At 61.8% G+C, this 17606-nt stretch overlaps 1 protein-coding gene across 1 annotated transcript in view; it reads right to left on the bottom strand.

The window, feature by feature from the left end:
• Positions 1 to 215: 215 nt before the first annotated feature.
• Positions 216 to 17606, bottom strand: part of Fam78b (family with sequence similarity 78 member B) — a 58869-nt gene continuing 41478 nt past the window's right edge. Inside the window, exon 2 of the mRNA XM_026409520.2 lies at positions 216 to 1577. Within this exon, the coding sequence (XP_026265305.1) occupies positions 1055 to 1577 (523 nt within the window). The 3' untranslated portion in view covers positions 216 to 1054. The remainder of the gene's footprint in view (positions 1578 to 17606) is intronic.

Genomic DNA, 17606 nt, shown 5'->3' with positions numbered 1-17606 from the left:
GGGCCTCTGTGAAGCTGAACTCAGTGAATGTTTGTGGAAAACAGTGTTGTCACTGTGTGTGCGGGGGTCACGGTGCACGGAAGCAGGCGCTTCCGGCAAATCGGTCACATGCTGTACCCACGGCTGTGCATGTGCGTGTGTGTGCTGACGAGTGTGCATTCATGTGTGCATTGTAGGTCTTCCAATCATTCAGAGGCTAAAGAAAACCACACACCTGAAAACACGGTTCTTGCCTGTTGAAATGCTGAAACCCTCCATGGCTTCATGGCTTATCAATCTGTTTTGTAAAGTTAGGGCTGGTGATGGGAGAAGAATAAGCAGCTGTAAACAAAATCAGTTTGGGCTCCACTGAAAACACGCAGGGCCCAAACACAGGGCTGCGGCAGGAGGGACAGCGCGTCCATTCTGCGGGGAGGAGGCCGGGCTCCGCCTCCTTGGAGAGGGGAAGCGGCATCTCCACGGCTCAGTGGGCCAGCACCCTGGACAGTTCCCGGGAGCTCCCCCTTCTGGTGCGGAGCGCCTGGATTCCTGGCTGGCCAGCGTTCCCTTCCTTCCAGTGCGTGTCCCAAGCCGAGGTCCATTGACAAAGCACATCCTCTCCCCCACCCTCTGCTCTGCCACCTCTCACACCTGCTTCCCCAGCCCCTCCATCGACAAGGGGCCGTGCCTCACCACACGGGTGCGGCTGTTTGCACTCCATTCAGCTGGTGGGGAAGCAGCCCTGGCCACCACAGGCACTGCTTAGTTCCACGGCCGTCCCCTGCGTCTCGCAGGGCAGAAATGGGCAACAAACAGAGAACCCTCCTGGTCCGCGCCGAACCATGGCTGCGTGGAGACAGTCCCAGCAAGTCTGTCAATCAGCGACTTACTCCTAAGAGGAAGGGCGTTTCCTAGGGACCCCGCCGCCGAGGGGCGCTGGCTCTGCGCGGTGGCTGCGGGGGCTGGCCGGCCGGCTGAGAGGTCTGCTTTGGCTCAGAGACCAGTGTGGCTCCTGCCACCCTGGTAACCTCGCAGAGTGCCTCGCGGTGTGTGCTCCACAGTCAGGCCGTCTGCTCTACTTGGGGGGGATTACGACCAGGGGTGGCCCCCGCTTGGGCCTCCACATGAGGACCTGGGCGTCGTTGGCGTTGGGCTTCACTAGTGCGTTGGGGGGGATGGGCTCCATCCGGCTCAGGATCCGGGGCTGCTCCTGCTGAGTCCTGCCCACCAGCCGCGCCCGCTGCCCCAGGAGCTGAAGAGGGTCCACCTCAATGTCCACCCGCATCCTCCACTTGATGGTCTGCAGAATGATCTTCTCCTTGGTGGTGGCGTTCATGGCCACCAGCCAGGTGGTGAAGCTTTGGTCCCTCTTGATTCTCGTGAGCAGGGGCACATTGCTGTCACTCACTGGCACGGCCCACGTCACACTGGGGTAGAAGTTGTCATTCATGCTGACGGAGAACCTGGAGATCTTGTTGGTGGGGCCGACCAGGGTCACGGTTTCCGTGGTGTTCCCGTACCAGGGGTAGCTCACCCCGTCCGAGTCGCTGATGGCCTTGACTCTCCCCTCCCTCAGGTCGGGCAGCTCCCAGCTGGACCTGGCAAGGCAGAAGAGGTGCACAAGAGAGAGGCCATGTGAGTCTTTCAGCCGCTGAGAGGCGCCCACCACTTACAGACCCAGACAGCTCGGCACGGTGGCCGCCCAGAGGGGGATCGGGCCAGGAAGTTCTGCACTGTTTCAGGATCAAGTGGGAACACAACAAAACGGAGATAAAAAGCCATGCCCACACAAGTTAAAGGAGAGCACAGATGACCAAAGGAAAGCTCAGAGCTCAAGAGACAGGCATCCACCACCAGGAGGCACCAGGCAGTGGGGATGATGGCGGTCAGCGGCTCCGGGGATCCCCTGCAGGACAGGTTCCCCAGGGTCTGAGGGTGGGGAGGGCTGTTTGGTGGACGAGGTGGAGGCTGAATTTGATGCACTTGGAGGAAGGCTCGGGGAAGGAGGGCAAGGAGCCAAAGTTTAATGTCATAGCTGTTAGGGGGCCTCTCTTCAACCCAGAGGGTGGTTCACACTATTGCCACCTGCAATCCAGCACTTGGCAAATGCAGCCCTGGGAAAGGACAACTCAAGGAGACAGCAGCCACCTGGAGGCCACCTGGCCTGTGAAGCCGCACAGCTGCTGGCACCCAGTCTGACGCCCTGCTCTCCCGGGCTTCGAGGTCAGCCTGGGAGGCTTGCTGTGCAGGGTCACAGCCCACCATTCTAGGCACCCCCCCAACCTGGTACAGAAGGACGGCGAGGACCACGTTTCCCCCCACCACGGGCCGCTGCTCGTAACCCTAATGAGAATGATAAACAGCCGTGACTGGCACCTCCGGGGCACCTGCTCTATCCCAGCCACCCTGCTAAGTCCTTTGGCTCAGTTAACGTTCAAAATGTTCCACGGCACACACGACGCTCCTCTCTACTTTCCCAGGGAGAGCTGATGGCTGGATGTCACGGTGCGTACCCAGGGCAGAGGTGGAGCTGGGCACCGTGGGGCCCCGAGCTCCGCACCACCCCATTGTGCTGGCCCCACTGCCCTACAGGGCGTTGGTGGAAGGCCAGGTGGAGGGACTCGGGATGTCCTGTGAGCTAGTGGCCCCAGCTTTGAGGAGTGCACTGGACCTGAGGGGGCACTCTTTGTATTTCTATCCCCAGATCCAGGGATGACACTGGGTCGTGACCTGGTAACTGCCAAGGACTTAGTCATTACAGAGGAAACCAACTGGGGAGGGCTGGTTTGACACAGATTTCTCCTTCCTGGGAAGTGACAGAGGATCCTGCAGGGCCTTCTCCAAACGGTCTGGAGTGGCCGTCAAGGGCACACTGACAGGCCAGCAGCCCTGGCCCTCGCGCTCTGGCTCCCGCAGCACTTCCTCGCAGCCGAGCCACCTGAGGCAGGCAGGGCTGGACCTGGGGAGGTGGCGAGCCCCAGGGTACAGGCCTTCCCCTGGTCTCCATGCCCTCGTGGTCAGCAGGAACTACCACAGGACCTGAAGCAGAACCAGCGCAAGCTCAGGTGTGGCCATGCCAGGGCACCTTCCAGAGAATTCCATAGCCATTTCCTGCGGGAGAGGGAGAACCATGGAGTGACGGTGATGCAGTCGCACAGGTCAGAGGCTGGCTTTGATAATGGTTTTCAGAGAAGTCCCTGAAACGTCCCCAGGATGGTAGCATATTGGAGTCATTTGACCAAGTGACGGACTGCTGTGCGCGAGGCACCCGAGACGGCACGTGGCCCAGAGTGAGCTCGTCTCTCCTGCCCTGAACCACGGGCACTTCCTGGTCTCTGCTGCACCATCTTCCGGGCCAGAAGAGTGGGGTCACCTGGGCTCTTCCCCTCCCTCTGCTGGACAGCCATGGCCACCGAATCACTGCATCCCGGGAACCGTACCCATAAACGACGCCTGGATTTCTCTCCTCCTCTCCATCCAACTGGGCTGCCTGTGTCCCACCCACGCCCCCAGCTCCGCTTACCTGCTCCGCTGTGCTCTCCACAGCCCGTCTCCACATGGACCCGTCCTCTAGACTCACCTCTTCGGCTACACAGGTGTTCCCCCTAGGAATCCGGTCAGGCCTTTTCTACGGTAAAACCCCTGCGAGATCCCCTGTGAGGCCAGCCCTGGTGTCACCGAGCAGGACAGCTGAGGCCCTCCCGTCCGGCCTCCCTGCCCTTTCCCACCCTGCCCTGGCTCATGCCACGTCTTCTGCCTGCCCACACATTCTCCTGCTCCAGTGTCCCTGTGGCTAAATATGTGTCCTTGGAGGGTCATCACGGGGCTCTACCCCTCCAGAAAGCCTTCTTCTGCCTGTGCCCATGAGTATGTCCACACCTACAGGTGACAGCTTTTAACGACTGGTTCATGTGTCTGTCCTGCCACTGGATCATGATCTCCTTGAGACCTTGGTGTCAGCACGCTGCTGGGACACAGTAAAGCCTAGTGAACCTTTACTGAAGGGTCACCTTATTTGAACCAGCTTGGCACCCAGAGCTTCGTCACCTGTACCTGACGCAGCGTTCATCCTAGTTCTGGATCTTCCTGGAGTGTGCTGCTCCCCGATGGAACAAGGGAGTGGTCTCCCTGTCCCTGAAGTCCACACCCCGCCCCTGGTCTACCCCCACGGCACTCAGGGCGCCAGGTCCTGCCCCTGTGGGAGGGGAGGACAGTGGTGCGTCTCCTGGGACCAGGACACGGACCAGGCTCAAGTGCCTGCAACCACTTGCTCCTTTCTCTCTCTCTCTCTCTCTCTCTCTCTCTCTCTCTCTCTCTCTCTCTCTCGGTGTCCTCTGCCCCGCTGCTGTCTCAGGGCCGTCCTTGCTCCTCTCCTCCTGGGGCCTCACACTTCCGGGTGACTTCCTCTGGGCTCGTGATTTCTACACTGGGACAAATGTCCGGCTTTGGCCGGGATTGCTCCCTTGGGCTCCAGACCCCCATTCCCAACTGCCTGCTGACGAAAACCCTGGAGTCCCTCCCGGCCACTCTCGCGTCCCACACACCACCCGCCGGCAAGTCCTCTGGACTCCAGCACCTCCATCACCACTGCCCGGGCCCAGCAAGGCCGTCTGCGGGATGGTGGCCATGGCCTCCTCAGGATCACTTTGCCAGTCCTCCAGCTCTGCTGCCCGGTATTTCCACATGGTGGCCACGTGGTCTTCACGTCTTTAAAACCAGGTCACTCCCCTGCTCAGAAAGTCACCACTCCACATAAACCACTTAGGAAAAGTCCCAGTCCTGGAGATGGCCGTGTGACACACACACTCTGTTTCCAGTTCCCCAGACCCCGTCTCCTCTCTGGCCCACTCTGGCCTCTGTGCTGTTCACTGGACACGCCAACTCCCCCCTCAGGGCCCCTGCACTGACACATCCTTCCCTCAGGTCCCTGAAAGTCCTGCCACTTGGCCTCCTCAGTGCTGACGAGTTCCACGTTCCCAGGGCCACCTCCCCAGGCCCACCCCACGAGACATGGGAAGTTCCTGACTTTGCCAGTGTCTGTCTCTCCCCACCGCTGCCCAGACGCAGTCCCTCTGCAGCAGGGACGTCATAGGTCTCCAGGGCCACTGCAGCGGCCAGCAGGAGGGGCCGACATCTGCTGAGTAAGTCACACTGAACTGAAGCCGGAGACGAGAGGAGGCTGCGGTTCCTGCGCAGACAGGACCGCTCTGTGCAGGGGACCAGCCAGACGGACGCTGGCCGGGAGGTCCTGCAGACCTGGGTCTAGAGCTCAGGAAGGAGTTGGGGCTAGACAGGGACACTGGCCAGCCACCCGCTGCAGAGTGGTGGGCACCGGCTGGATGCCTGGGGGCAAAGGAGCCCCAAGGAGGCTTGTTAGACGCCAGAGACGCAGAGGAGCCTGAGAAGCAGTGAAGCGGGTGGACGGGTTTCCAAGTGAAGGGACTTCAGGGAGTCGCCTCGAGGAACCAGGTGGGGTGTGTTGATCATGGACTCAGCAGTAAAGAGGAGCTGGAAGGCCGTTCTGTGAGGAGCCACGAGGGAAGAGACCCTCCCGGGAGGCAGCAGGGAGCAGGGCAGGAGGGGAGAGCGTGGAGGCTCAGGGCTGGTTGCAAGCGCGGGAAGTGGGCGTGGGAACCTGGTGCTGCCCCTGGCTAGTGTGACTCAGACACGCCACCTGCCCCTTGGCACCACGTTCCCTACCCACAAAACAGCATGCTGGCTGGGCGCCGTGGTGCCCGCCGTCATTCCAGCAACTCCACGGCCGAGGCAGGAGGATCTCGAGTTCAAGGCCGGTCTCTGCAACTTATGAGACCCCATCTCAAAATAAAAAATAAAAAGGGCTGGGGGTGAAGCACTTGCGTGGCACTTGGAGCCCCTGGGTTCTGTGCCCAGCACCAGAAACAAAACCAGACAGAGCTGCTGACCCCAGGCAACCCCCTTCCCAGCCTCAGGTTCCTTACGTCAAAACCAGAAGAGCCAACCCCAGGCCCGCACCTCAGAGCTGTCTGCAGGTGATGAGGCCTAAGACAGACGCCCTGGAGCCTCCCAGAGGGGTGCTGTCAGGTGGCCGTCACTGCCCCCCCTGCCCCCACCCCTTCTCCACACTGAGCTAAATGGCCCTTTTGTTTTAGACAACTGCCCACTCACCCCAAGCTCACAGATAAGGGACTTGCCAGGGCCCATTCATTACTGCATCCCTCAGGCCTTCCCCGCCCCACTTTTGGGAGAAAGAAGCAAACCTCAGCCACACGGCTGGGGTGAAGCATTTCACCCAATGGCGCCCCTGTCCCAGCACCCACGAGGGGCAGGGCCACCTCTCCAGAGGAACCCGCTTTGCTCCTCAGGGATCCTGCAGTCACAGGGAGCTGGGGCGGGGACAGGACGAGGGGAGGCGGCTTGGCAGGTGGGAAGGAGGGCGGGCCGAGGGGGGGCAGCTGGCTTCGGGTCTGCAGAGCGTCCAGGGCAGGCTTGAGATCTGGGGGGTCCAGCTTTCAGCCCCACGTGAGGGGCCCTGGCTGGCCTCACTGTTAAGGGCATGCCCTCCCACACTGGGCGAGGGGTCTGTGGCTGCGAGATGTGCCCCTCCTCCTAGGCCACCTCAGGGTACCTGGGGTCTCAGTATTCCCAGCCCCAAAGGCTCTGAACCTCCTGACCCATGCAGGCCTTTCCCCAGGGGTGGCCGGGGCTGGCTGTTTGTTGGGGGTTCGTGTGGAGCGTGGGCACAAGTGCTGGGTGTCCACAGGCACAGGGGGCCTGTCCACAGTAGGGCACAGGCTAGGGCTGGGAAGGGGCCATGGGCCGAGGGTCAGCGGTCCCCACGTGGCCACGTCCTGGCACCCCACTTTGGGAGCCCGAGAGCCTGGCCTTCAGGGGATGGAGTGCTTGTCTCAGTCGGTGGATAAAACTCCACGTGGTGCCCTGCTGCTTGACCTGGGCCTCGGTCTGTACAGCCTGCTCCGGCCTTGGCTCCCTCCTCTGGAGTCTCCACTCCGACATGGGCAGAGGCGGGTGGGCGCTGCGGGCCTGGGCGATCTGGTCAGGGTCCCCCTGGTCATGGGTGTGCTGCTGGCGCCGTCTCCAAGTCACACAAGCTCTCAGAAACGCACCGCACCCCTTCAAATGTCGGTGCACGAGGTGGGGGTGCTCTGCCTTCTGCTGTTCAGGAGGGAACTTGTGAGGGCTGCTCTGCTAGCCAGGGCCAGGGGCAGGGCCAGTGGCGACCCAGACCTGGTTCTCAGTCACACGCGGAGGCCGCCCGGCACTCCACAGCCCTGAAGCGCCAAGGAGGCCAGAGGCGGTGATGACATCAGCTGACACAGGCTGCCGTGGCCCTGCCAGCCGTGAAAACAGAGACGCATTCCAGGACGACCCCTCAGCCCTGCTGGCCCACCCACCCTGGTTCCTCCCCAGCCCAAGCCCAGCCCTCCCAGGTCCATCAGCTGAAGGGTCGAGGCCGGCGCAGCCGGGGCCTCCAGACCCCGCTCCCCGCTGGGCAGGGGCTCAGTTCTGCGCTCGTCACAGCTGAGGTGACTTCCTGGACGCAGGCACTGTGGAGTTTGTGGTCTAACCACCGTGTCCATCCTGCTCTCTGAGGAAGGCCAGCTGCTGTGATAACTCGGCTGCATGTAGAGGGCAGGAAAAGAGTAGGCGGGAGGGACGCTGGGCTGGAGAGAACACCACTTCTCCCAGGTGCCAGCCCTCGCTCACCAGCACAGCAGGGAGCAGGCTCCCTTCAGGGCAGGCTCTTGCTCAGTGCCCTCCTGTGCTGCAGGCCTTCCCCCACTCCTCATGGAGAGCTTGGGGACCGGCTCCGGCTGGGGAGAGGGAAGCAGGCGGGGCCCAGCCAGGCCTGTGCCACCCCACAGTGCATGCAGCCCACGGCCCCTGGCTGACCACTGGACCCCTTGCACACCAAGCCTCAGCCTGGCCTAGTGCATGCTCCCCGCTGGCTTGCCCCGCATTACGACTGGGTTGGAGTTTCCTCATTCCTGACAGACCCAGAGGAGCCTGTGCACACGGCCCTGCGGCCTCCCCTGGCCCTCCTCTGACCATCCTTTCCTCTCCGCCAGGCTCCCCTCGTTGCTACCTCCTGCTCCACGCAGCCCGAGCTCCAGCTCCCCGTGAAGCCAGAATTAGACAGGCCATCGGTGCAGATGGGCAAATGGAGTCAGGTCGGACCAAGGAGGCCAGTTTTGGGTGAGTCCCGGAAGTTGCAGACTGTCCCCTGGACTGAAATGCTAATTCCCTCAGAGCCCTCCCTCCACCCTTATCCAGAGCCTGCCCGGCTCCAACCTGTTGCCAAGGGGACCTGTCCCGGGAGTTTCCCCTCCCTGCAGGGAGCTCTGAGGTTGTGTCCTGGGCCGCTCCATCCTGCCCTCCCCCTCAGCCCACCCGTCTCCCACCTTTGGGCCTCCCACCCAGCATCCCTGGGCATCCCTGGGCCTGGTCTCCTGGGCAGGAGGGAGGGAGATACGGGGGAAAGGCAGGAGGACAAAGGAAGCCTAGGACACATAACAAAGGCGGGTCGCTCTCACTTCCTGGGACACCAGGACACCAGCTATGGCCCCCTCTCCCTCCCAGGAGGAGACTGTTCCCCCTTTTAGACAAACCCTGCTCTATACGCGTGCCTCCCTGTGCTTCTGTAATGTCCAGACCTCAACATGTGGGGAAGCAGGACTCGTCCCCGATGACCGGCGGTCTCACCGAGAGCCTCTCCCTCCATTCTCACCCTGCCACAGGGCGGTCAGTCACCCAGCTGGGTCTGAGGACTGCACACGGTCCTCCCACCGCCCCAGCTCTGCTCGCCCAGCCCTTCGGCCATAAATGTGGTCTATTAAGAACACTCACTGGACCCTGCTGGATGGCCCTGGAGGTCCTGTGAGGGCCACCTCGCACCACAACTGCTGCCCATGGGTTCTCCAGCCTCGTGGCCACCACATCCCTCCTGGCTCTCCAGGCACCAGCATCGCGAGCTCTGCTCGAGACCTCCCTCCTGGGGCCTCTGGACTCTTTGTCCCCTTCCTTTGGCTCTTTAAACACCTGACACCTTTCTCCTTAACTTGCAGCTGAGTCCCCTGTGCGTGTGTCTGCTCTGCAGGAGCCGGTCCCCACGCCCTCCCTGCACAGGCCAGGGACAGGCCTGGCCACACCTGCAGCCACACTAGCAGAGCCCAGAGCAAGTGCTGGCTCAGGCTGCTGAGATGGACGGGCCGGTGACCCTGGCAGGTGCACCAGGCTCCCTGTGGGGCCAGATCCAGAGGGCAGCAGTGGGCACAGCCCTTCTGGAGTCCAGAGAGTCACAGTGACAGCCACAGGGGCTGGTGCAGACACCCGGGGACGAGTGTCCCTGGGTCCCTGGCTAGGTGCTGGCCCCAGGCCTAGCTGAGCAGGAGGGGCTGCAGGGCCAGGCGGTGGTGCTGGGGGCACGCGGGGCGAGACCCCCACCGCAGCCTGTGGAGCAGATCCACGGCAGGCAGAGGGAAGCGGCGTTTGTGGTGTTCGTTTTTTAGACTCCCGCTGTCGTATGTAGAAACTTGGCTAACACGGCGGTTCTACGGGACAGACACACGAGGTGAGGAGTGGCGATCTACGGTCATGGGTGTTTTCTCTTTTTGTCAACGTTCTCACTAAAAATGATCAATTTGTATTTATGAGAGAGAGTGACGAGTTGTCCCACAGGATGGCAAAGCACTTGGGGAGAGGGTGGGCAGAGCAGGGCAGGCTGGGGGAGACCCGACTTGGGGAACGGCGTGCAAGCTGGACGTGGCCACCTGCTGCCCACGAGGCTGTGGCAGGTGTCCAGCCTCTCTGGGCTTTGTTTCTCCTATGAGCTCAGGCGACGACAGAACATGCCTTAAGGGTTGTTTAAAAAATAAATAAGGAAACCTGTGAAAAGCCACCTACCCTGACCTGGCACCCAGGGTGCTTTATTAGTGAGCACTGTCACCGTGACTTTGCTCTCTGGAAACCAAGCTTGGCGAGCTGCGGCCTGAGCTTCTTCAAATGGATGGTCCCTTCCTTCACGCAGGAGACAAGGTGGCTGGGGCCGTGGTGCAGAGGGCCACACTGCCCTGACAGTGAGAAATGGCCCATGGGGACACCCTCCAGGTCCCCCTCACAAGGCTCTTCTGAACACCTGCTGTGTTCTCAACCTTGGAGATGACACAGACGACGTAAGATGCACACGCGCAGCACCACAAACACAACCGAGGACCTAGGACACACACGTTCTGCTCAGGAGCCCACGGAGGCTGCCGTGTAAGACACCTGCTCTGGCAGCCGGCCGCCCGGGCTCCTGCCCCCTGGGAGGCCCCCGGACACCTGCTTCCATGGGAGCCTGTGCACAGTGGGCCGCCTCATCTCCACCCAAGAGGGCAGAACAGACCCTTCACAGTGAGGCCAGGGGAGCTCCACGAGACTCGTGCTGATGGTGGGGACCTCGGGACCGCAAAGGGAAGGAGATAGAGGGGCCATTCCCCGGGGACAAGCTGCTCCTCCCAGAAACAACCCCACACAACTGGTGTCCCCAGGCCTCAGGGCGGCTTCCCTGGGCTGGCTTCCTTCACAGCCCCTGCCCAGCTCTGGCTCCTCCCGGCTGCGTCTCCTGGGGGCTGGGGGCTGCTGCAGGGAGGGCAGTGCAGGGAGCCCAACCCCCGCCACACCTTGCCTGGTACCGGCTCCAAAGTCGGGCCTCCAGAGTCTCAGACCCGAAGACTTCGAGGGACCATGAGGGCCTGGGCCCGTGAACACATGGCCCCTTCTCTGCAGTCTCCTACTGCGGCGGCCACACCTGGGAGGAGGGCACTCACTCATTTTCTTCCGTGTTAACCAAGTGGTGGGCACCTGGGAGGACATCCCAGGGTCCTCTCTCCCCGCAGTGGTCTGCTGAGTCTGGCTGCACCCTCTGCACCCGCGGACGTGACCACTGTCTAGAGACAGGAGTAGTTTCTTAATCCTGTGGTGGCGCATGCATCTGATGGTGACAGTGAACCCTGAGACAGGGACACTCTGCATCCCTTGACCTCTGGACTTCATGGGGGGTGTGCGTCAGGGCCACACACTCAGGATCCCTTCAGACCTGCCCTCCAGCCTGCAGCTGTTACCATCTCTCCCCACCTGATCTGAAGCCATTAAGGGGTACAGATCTTCAAGGTCAAGGAGATACTGACAAGGACAGATCGTCAAATGCTCTCAAGGTGCACAGGGAGCCACTAGACTTTGTCAGCTGAATGGGTGAACCAGCCAGAGCAGGTGTCGGCCCAGCGTGGAGCAGGTGTCTGGGTGGCCGCAGCTCTCCCGCCCTCCTCCCGCCCTCGGCTTTACTGAAGCCTCAGTGGCCCAGCATGGTGTCCACTGCCATCATGTTCAAACCTAGCCCCTCTGACCACAGCTGGCTGGGCATCACTGACCCTTCGATGCTGCCCAGCACGGGGAAGAGAGGAGGCATCGCTTCTGCCCCTGCCCACCCCATCAGCTGCCCTGAGGAAGGGCCCACGGGGCGCAGGCTGCACGGGACTGGGGTTGAGGAGGGGACAGGTAGAAAGGCTGAGGGACCAGGGAGGAGGGTGACAGTCCCTGGATCTGGGCCACTGAGCCCAGGGTACGGCTCAGAAGGGACCCAGGTCTGAGCACCTGGGGTCAATGCCACCCGGGCTGGGGCTCCCTGACCTCAGAGGTCTGCGGAGGTCCCAAGCCTGGAGCCCAGGAAACAAAGCCGAAGTCAGAGGGACCTGCGAATCGGAGCGGAGCAGGCCGGGGCCGAGGGGCGAAGCAGGTGCTCTCCAGGTGGGGGTGCTCCATCGGGCAGAGGGCGGGGATCTCAAGCCGGGGCCTTTGGCAAGGCCCTAACTGCGGTGGCTCTGTGCCAGGCACCCCGCTGGATGCCCCATGCCGCAGCCTCGAGGTCAGCAGATGTGGCTCCCGCTGTTTGCACAGGGAGATCACTCAGCAACGTCACAGAGCAAGTGGTGACAGAGTGGGAGGAATCCGACCTCAGCTCTCCAGCTCTGCCCCCTCCCCTTGGTCAGGACCAGAGGCCGCTGCAGCCCTTACTGACCAGGGCCCCCAACCTGACGCCTACTAAAGCACTGGTTCTCTTCACAGGTGACATTAGGACTGAGACATGACCCCTGGGGAGGCATGTGGCAGAGGGACAGGCTTTGCCAGTGCCACCAGCCGGCTGCTGGGAGCAGTGAGTGGCCCTGAGGTGAGAAGGTGGATGCTTCCCAGTTCTACCACAGAGCAGGGACGGAGGCGGGAGGGCTGGGTCAGCGAGCGCCGACACGGGGAGGCAGACACAGGAAGGCACAGGATGGGGCGGTCTGGTGGCCAGATGCTGAACTCAGAGTCTGTGGTCGCCACTACCGTTCCACTCTGTTCCTGGCTGCCACGCTGAGCGCACGAGAGCAGGCAGCAGGTGGAGGAGTCCTGGCGGCAGCTGAGCCGGGGGCAGGAGGCTTGGGGACGCTGGCAGCGCAGGCTGCCCTGGGGACAGGCCCTGGCAGCATCTTACTAGCACACAGAGGTGCCTGTCTTCAGTGAGCAGAGGTGGCCACTCGGACACACACAGACGGGGAGAGCCACAGGCTCCAGGGTGGAGCAGAGAGGTGGCCAGGTTTCCAGGATGCCTGAAGGTGGCCACCTACACCAGGTCCTATGTGGAGGGACACAGATGCCCCTGACCTGCTCCTGTGTGTGCGTATGCCACACCTGAATGGCCGCGGTGCATGGAGGAGGAGAGTGCCCGTGGGGCCAGAGGACGTTCTGGGCAGTGGGCAGGCAGGTGGCCCTGGTGTGCTGCTGCCTGGCTCTGGACCCTGAGGCGGGGCCCAGAAGGCCTCTGCTGGGGGGGGGGGAGCAGCCTGAAGACGCTGTGAGCCAGCTCTGCTCAGAGTCCCTTATCTCCTTCAAACACTCAGGCGCTGGCTTTTGTCCCTGTGTCCTCTGCTCTGAGGCTCTGGCGTCAGAGTGAGGGCCAGCAGGAGAGCGGTGAGCCTCAGGCCTGCAGAACTGGCTTCAGATGTTGGGGTGCACAGGAGCCCTGCGAGTCTGCCTGCAGAGGGGAGCCCTGCAGCTGTGGGAGCCCTGAGGACTCAGGAGGGACGGCACCTGAGTGGCACTGTGCTCCGCCTGGCCCAGCCCCTCCGTCTCCCTAGGCGCAGCCCTCTTCTGCAGGCCCGAGCCCTGGCCTTGGGGTCAGAAGACCCAGGTCTGCAGTCGGGAAGACCCAGGTCAGCCACTTGACTGTCACTGAGGCTGTGGGGGCTCAGGCTGCAAGCTGTGTGATGCCGGACAGTGCCTTCCCTCAGAGCCGCCGTGTGGGCCACCCAAGAAGCAGGTACAAGGAAAGGTTTCCTGCCTGGAGACTGCCCCAGGCTTCACCAAGTGGCACCAGCTCCAGCCAAGCCTTCCCCACCCCTTGACCCCTGAAGGGCTTCCTGGTTTCTGGAGGGCTCTGGGCTGCAGCGGGTACCAGCAGGCAGGTGGACCCTGGCTAGCCTGGGGCTGGGTTGTGCGGGGCAGTGCACCCCAGGGCACAACCCTGCAGGACTTCCCACTGCGCAGAGTGCAGCACACCCTGCTCCCCACGGGCTGTGTGATCTGCCCGACTCCCGCCTTCCTCTGCATCTTCCCGCCACCAGCTTCCCTGATCACTGGCCGGAAACACCAGAGTCTGCCTCGGGGCTGTGGCACACGGTATGTGGACAATGCCCTGCCCACGTGCACATGGCTGCTCGTGTCACCTGTGGGTCTAAGTGTACCACTCCTCGGGGACACCTTCCCTGACCCTGGACATCCATCCCCTCACCCGCCAACTTTCCCACGGAGCCCTCTGTTTCCCTGGTCCACACGGCTCGCTGCCATTTGTGATCACACACCTGTGAGTCTGCTCAGGGTCGAGCGGCCCTCTTCACGCAGCCGGAACCCGTTAGCCCTGATCACTGCAGCCCCAACCCCTGCCCAGGTGGTGCACGAGGGTCAGGGGGCGGGAACGACGGACGTCTGTGGGACGGAGGGGCAACAAGAGGCCAGAGGACGGAGGCCAGCGGGAAAGCCACGGTGCCAGTGCGGTGGGGTGGGCAAGGGACAGCAGGACTCGGTGGACCACAGAGTGGGTCCAGGAGAAAGACCCCAGAGCGGCGCCTGAACTTGGGGCTTCAGAGGAGCAGCCATAGCTTCAGGAGAGGGCCGACGTGATCTTATGGAGTCCAGTGTGGCCGGCTGTCCAGACAGCACTGAGGCTGGGAAAAGGGCCGTGAAGAAGAAGAGGGCCCCAAGGAGGGCCCCGAGGCTGCCCATGTCCACGTGGGGGGTGGCTGCCCTCCAGGTGTCAAGGGGGTGCTATCCCTTGCTCTCAGCAGGGAGCTCTCTGGGGAGAACGTAAAATAGCGCCTCTCCCTCTGTGGTCAGGGGCGTGGGCTCTGGCTGTCCCTGAGCCTCCCTAAGTTGAACAGTGAGTTGAACCTAGACTTAGATCTAGACTTAGATGTTTGGAGACTGAGATGCCCTCTTGGGCAGCAGCACAGCCCCGGCCAGCTGGGAAGAGCAGGACGGTGGTGACAGTGACAGCCAACGTTTACTGGGGGCCTGCTCTGCACAGGTGTCCTCCATGTCACGCCACACACACTGAGGGACATCACAGTGACCCTGTGAGGTCAGCGCTGATGTTGTCCCTGTGTTAAGGGGAGGTTTGGGAGGTGAAGGAGCGGCCTAGGGTAGCACAGGGCTGGACCCCCGCCAGCTGGCTCCTGAGCCGACCCTGACATGCAGAGCGAGTGGCAGCGGAGCCTGGGAGAGGGGCCTCCGGGTGGGTGTCTGTGGGAGGGAAGACGTGGTTTCCATGCCTCTTGAACATCAAGCTGGGCCCAGAGAGAGGGAAGAGCCGGCCCAGGGAGCTGGTGGCCCTGACAGCCCTGTGGCTGGCCGGCTGGGTGGTGCAAGGAGGTGGATCTCATCATGAATCACCACCTCCCAGCGCCGCGAGACGCTTCGCCAGCACTTATGATGGAATGAACAGAGGAACCCTCACCAGACACGGACCTGGTGCACTTCACAGCACGCCCCACGGAGGGGACAGCGTGGCCTCCACTCTGTAGGCCAGGACGCCCAGGCTCAGGAAGATAAGTGGCTTTCCCCAGGTCCAGCAGTTGTCGAGCGAGTGGACAGGGCTTGAGCCCGCGTCCACACTGTTATTCCTCTACCACACCCCTGCTTCCCTCTGAGGCAAGGCAGCCGGGGACCTGGTCCACCCGGGCAAGTCATCAGTGCTCAAAGAAAAGAAAAAAGAAAAAAAAAAAGGGCGAGCTCCTTATGTATCAAAAGTCTATTTTTGCAAAGAATTTTCCAGAACTTGACTGTCAGGGAGAAGATCTCCCGGATCTGCCTTTAATAACACTTGGTAAACAGGAGCCAGAAATAATTATCTAATGAGCTACATTAATGCTAATTATCTGTGCCGATGGAGCTGAGCACTGATACGCAGAGTAAGAAAGCTGGAGAGCCCCTGGGAGGGCGGCCCCCGGGCGGCCTGCCCCATGTGCAGCCTGGAATCCGGCTGACCCTGCCCACCAGGGGCTCTCCAAGGGGCCCTGGCTCTAGGCCTGAGTGCTCTGAACGCCCCTCCTCCCACTGCCGCCCGGCCCTGCCTCTTCTGCCCTGGAGACCCTCACCTCGAATCCCACTCTGGCTCTGATTGTCTCTGCCGCCGTCTCCAATCCTCTAGCTTTCTGGAGCCGTCACGCAGTATGCACACCCTGAGCCGCCAGCCACCCTTGCCCACCCAGTGCTCCGACCCTGCCCTTCGGACCCCAGGGCATGGCTCCCAGGGTGAGCTCTGTAAGGCTCCCCAGATTTTAGTTCAAACAGATTCTCTCTTGTGACAAAGGAAGGAAGATGTGACCCCATCCTTTCCGCGGCATGGTTTAGGTGGAAAGGTCATCGTCCCTAGACAAGCTCACTGGACAGGAGGCCGGGCTGGAGTGCACTAAACCTGGCCCGTCTGAGCCCACCCCACACTCTCAATCTGCTTGTGACTCCAGGGACAGTTCAGGATGTGTCGGGGGACAATTCAACACACGCAGATAGCACACCTCCAAGGAGACTTGCAGAGAAGCCCCAGAACGGGAAAGATGTATAGGTCATGTAAATAAGCACCCTTTAATTATCCCTGCTTTGTTTCTTTAAACATCAGATGCATCTGTCTAAATCTCTCTCTATGCCCTTCTGTGAGTCGACGTATGTATCCACGTCCATGTATGTATGTATGTCTCTGCCATCTAGCTCTGCTTTCTCCAACAGGGGGGCATGTCCGTTTGTGAGAAGGGTCTCAGAACAGGTATTGGGCGGCAGGTGGTGGGATGCCGTGGCCGGTTATGCCTTAATTCCAGGTAGAAACGGGGACCACAAACTGCAGGAAAGATGCAGATAAGCTTCAATCCTCTTAAATTCTCTTCAATTCCAAGCAGCTGTTCAGCCCCCCGGCCCCATTCCCACTGCTCCCACGAAGGTGCACGGAGCCAAAAGGTCTCTTCTGGGCCAAAGGCAGCGCCAGGACTGAACACGCTGGCCCTGGAAGACCCAGAGCTCCTGGACCCCAACTCGAAGGCCTGCTTTTACACGCAGTCTTTCCCTCGCTGCCCACTTGCAAAGGTTCCGAGAGTGAACCTGGGCCAGATTAACAGAGCACAAACTTGTGAGAGAAAGTGTGTCGGAGCGATTCCTGGTAGAGCGAGAGTCCTGACCAGCAGTAGCTGGTGAATGGCAGAGAAGAGGGTCACACGGGCACCGCTCTTTATTATGTTAAAGAACGCAGCCAATTAGCAGGCGCAGACGGGGCACTGGAGGTAAGGCAGGCATCGACATTTTAGGAAAGACCTGAATTGTTCCTCAATATGTCCTGCCTGGCTGGGGTGACCCAGGACAGGGCTGCTGGGGGAGGGGACCCGCGGTCCAGAATCAATCACTGGACACGGAGGAGCCCAGGGCCCAGGGGACAGGGAGGGGAGCCGAGCGGTGAATGAGCACACCGTGTGTGCAGCATGCGGAGCTGAGCCCACACCTCACGGAGCCAGAGGCCCAGCTGATCTAGAGGTGGAGGGCTCTCACCCTGGAGCAGAAGCTGGCAGGGGCCAGCCCTAGGGAAGTGCCACGTCCAGAGCCATGGGGGAAGGGCGGCCAGCAAGGGCAGGACCAGGGGAGCGAGCCCCCACGGAGAGGGAGACCAGAGTTGGGGACAGAAGCAGAAGGCCACCCCGCCAGGGGACAGGCTCACAGTGAGCCTGCGCCCCGTGCTCCCTGCAGGAATGGGTCTCCAGTGGGAAGTGTGCAGGCGACGCTGACCTCTGCCCTCTGCCACGGTGCAGAGTGGCATGGTGGGCCTTGTCCAATCCCGTGCCTGGGGACCCGTCCTCGGCCTCCCTGCAGCGCACTGGCTTCAGTCTGCACTCTCCCTGGAAGACGGACAGTGTGGGGGTGCCCTCCAGTCACGCGACACACGTGACTTCGGTTTTCTGCAGGGAACATTCTGATGTTGTAGGCTCGGGGCTCCGAGGACTTGGGACAGGCACACAGGCTGAGGGAGCCCTGAGAGGGGCAGAGGAGGTGGGCACCACGGAGGGCAGAGGCTGCCC

The sequence above is a fragment of the Urocitellus parryii genome, chromosome 9 (genome assembly GCF_045843805.1).
Source record: "Urocitellus parryii isolate mUroPar1 chromosome 9, mUroPar1.hap1, whole genome shotgun sequence".
Lineage (NCBI taxonomy): Eukaryota > Metazoa > Chordata > Mammalia > Rodentia > Sciuridae > Urocitellus > Urocitellus parryii.
Note: the sequence above shows the minus strand (reverse complement) of the source record. Positions and strands in the feature narration are given on the sequence as shown.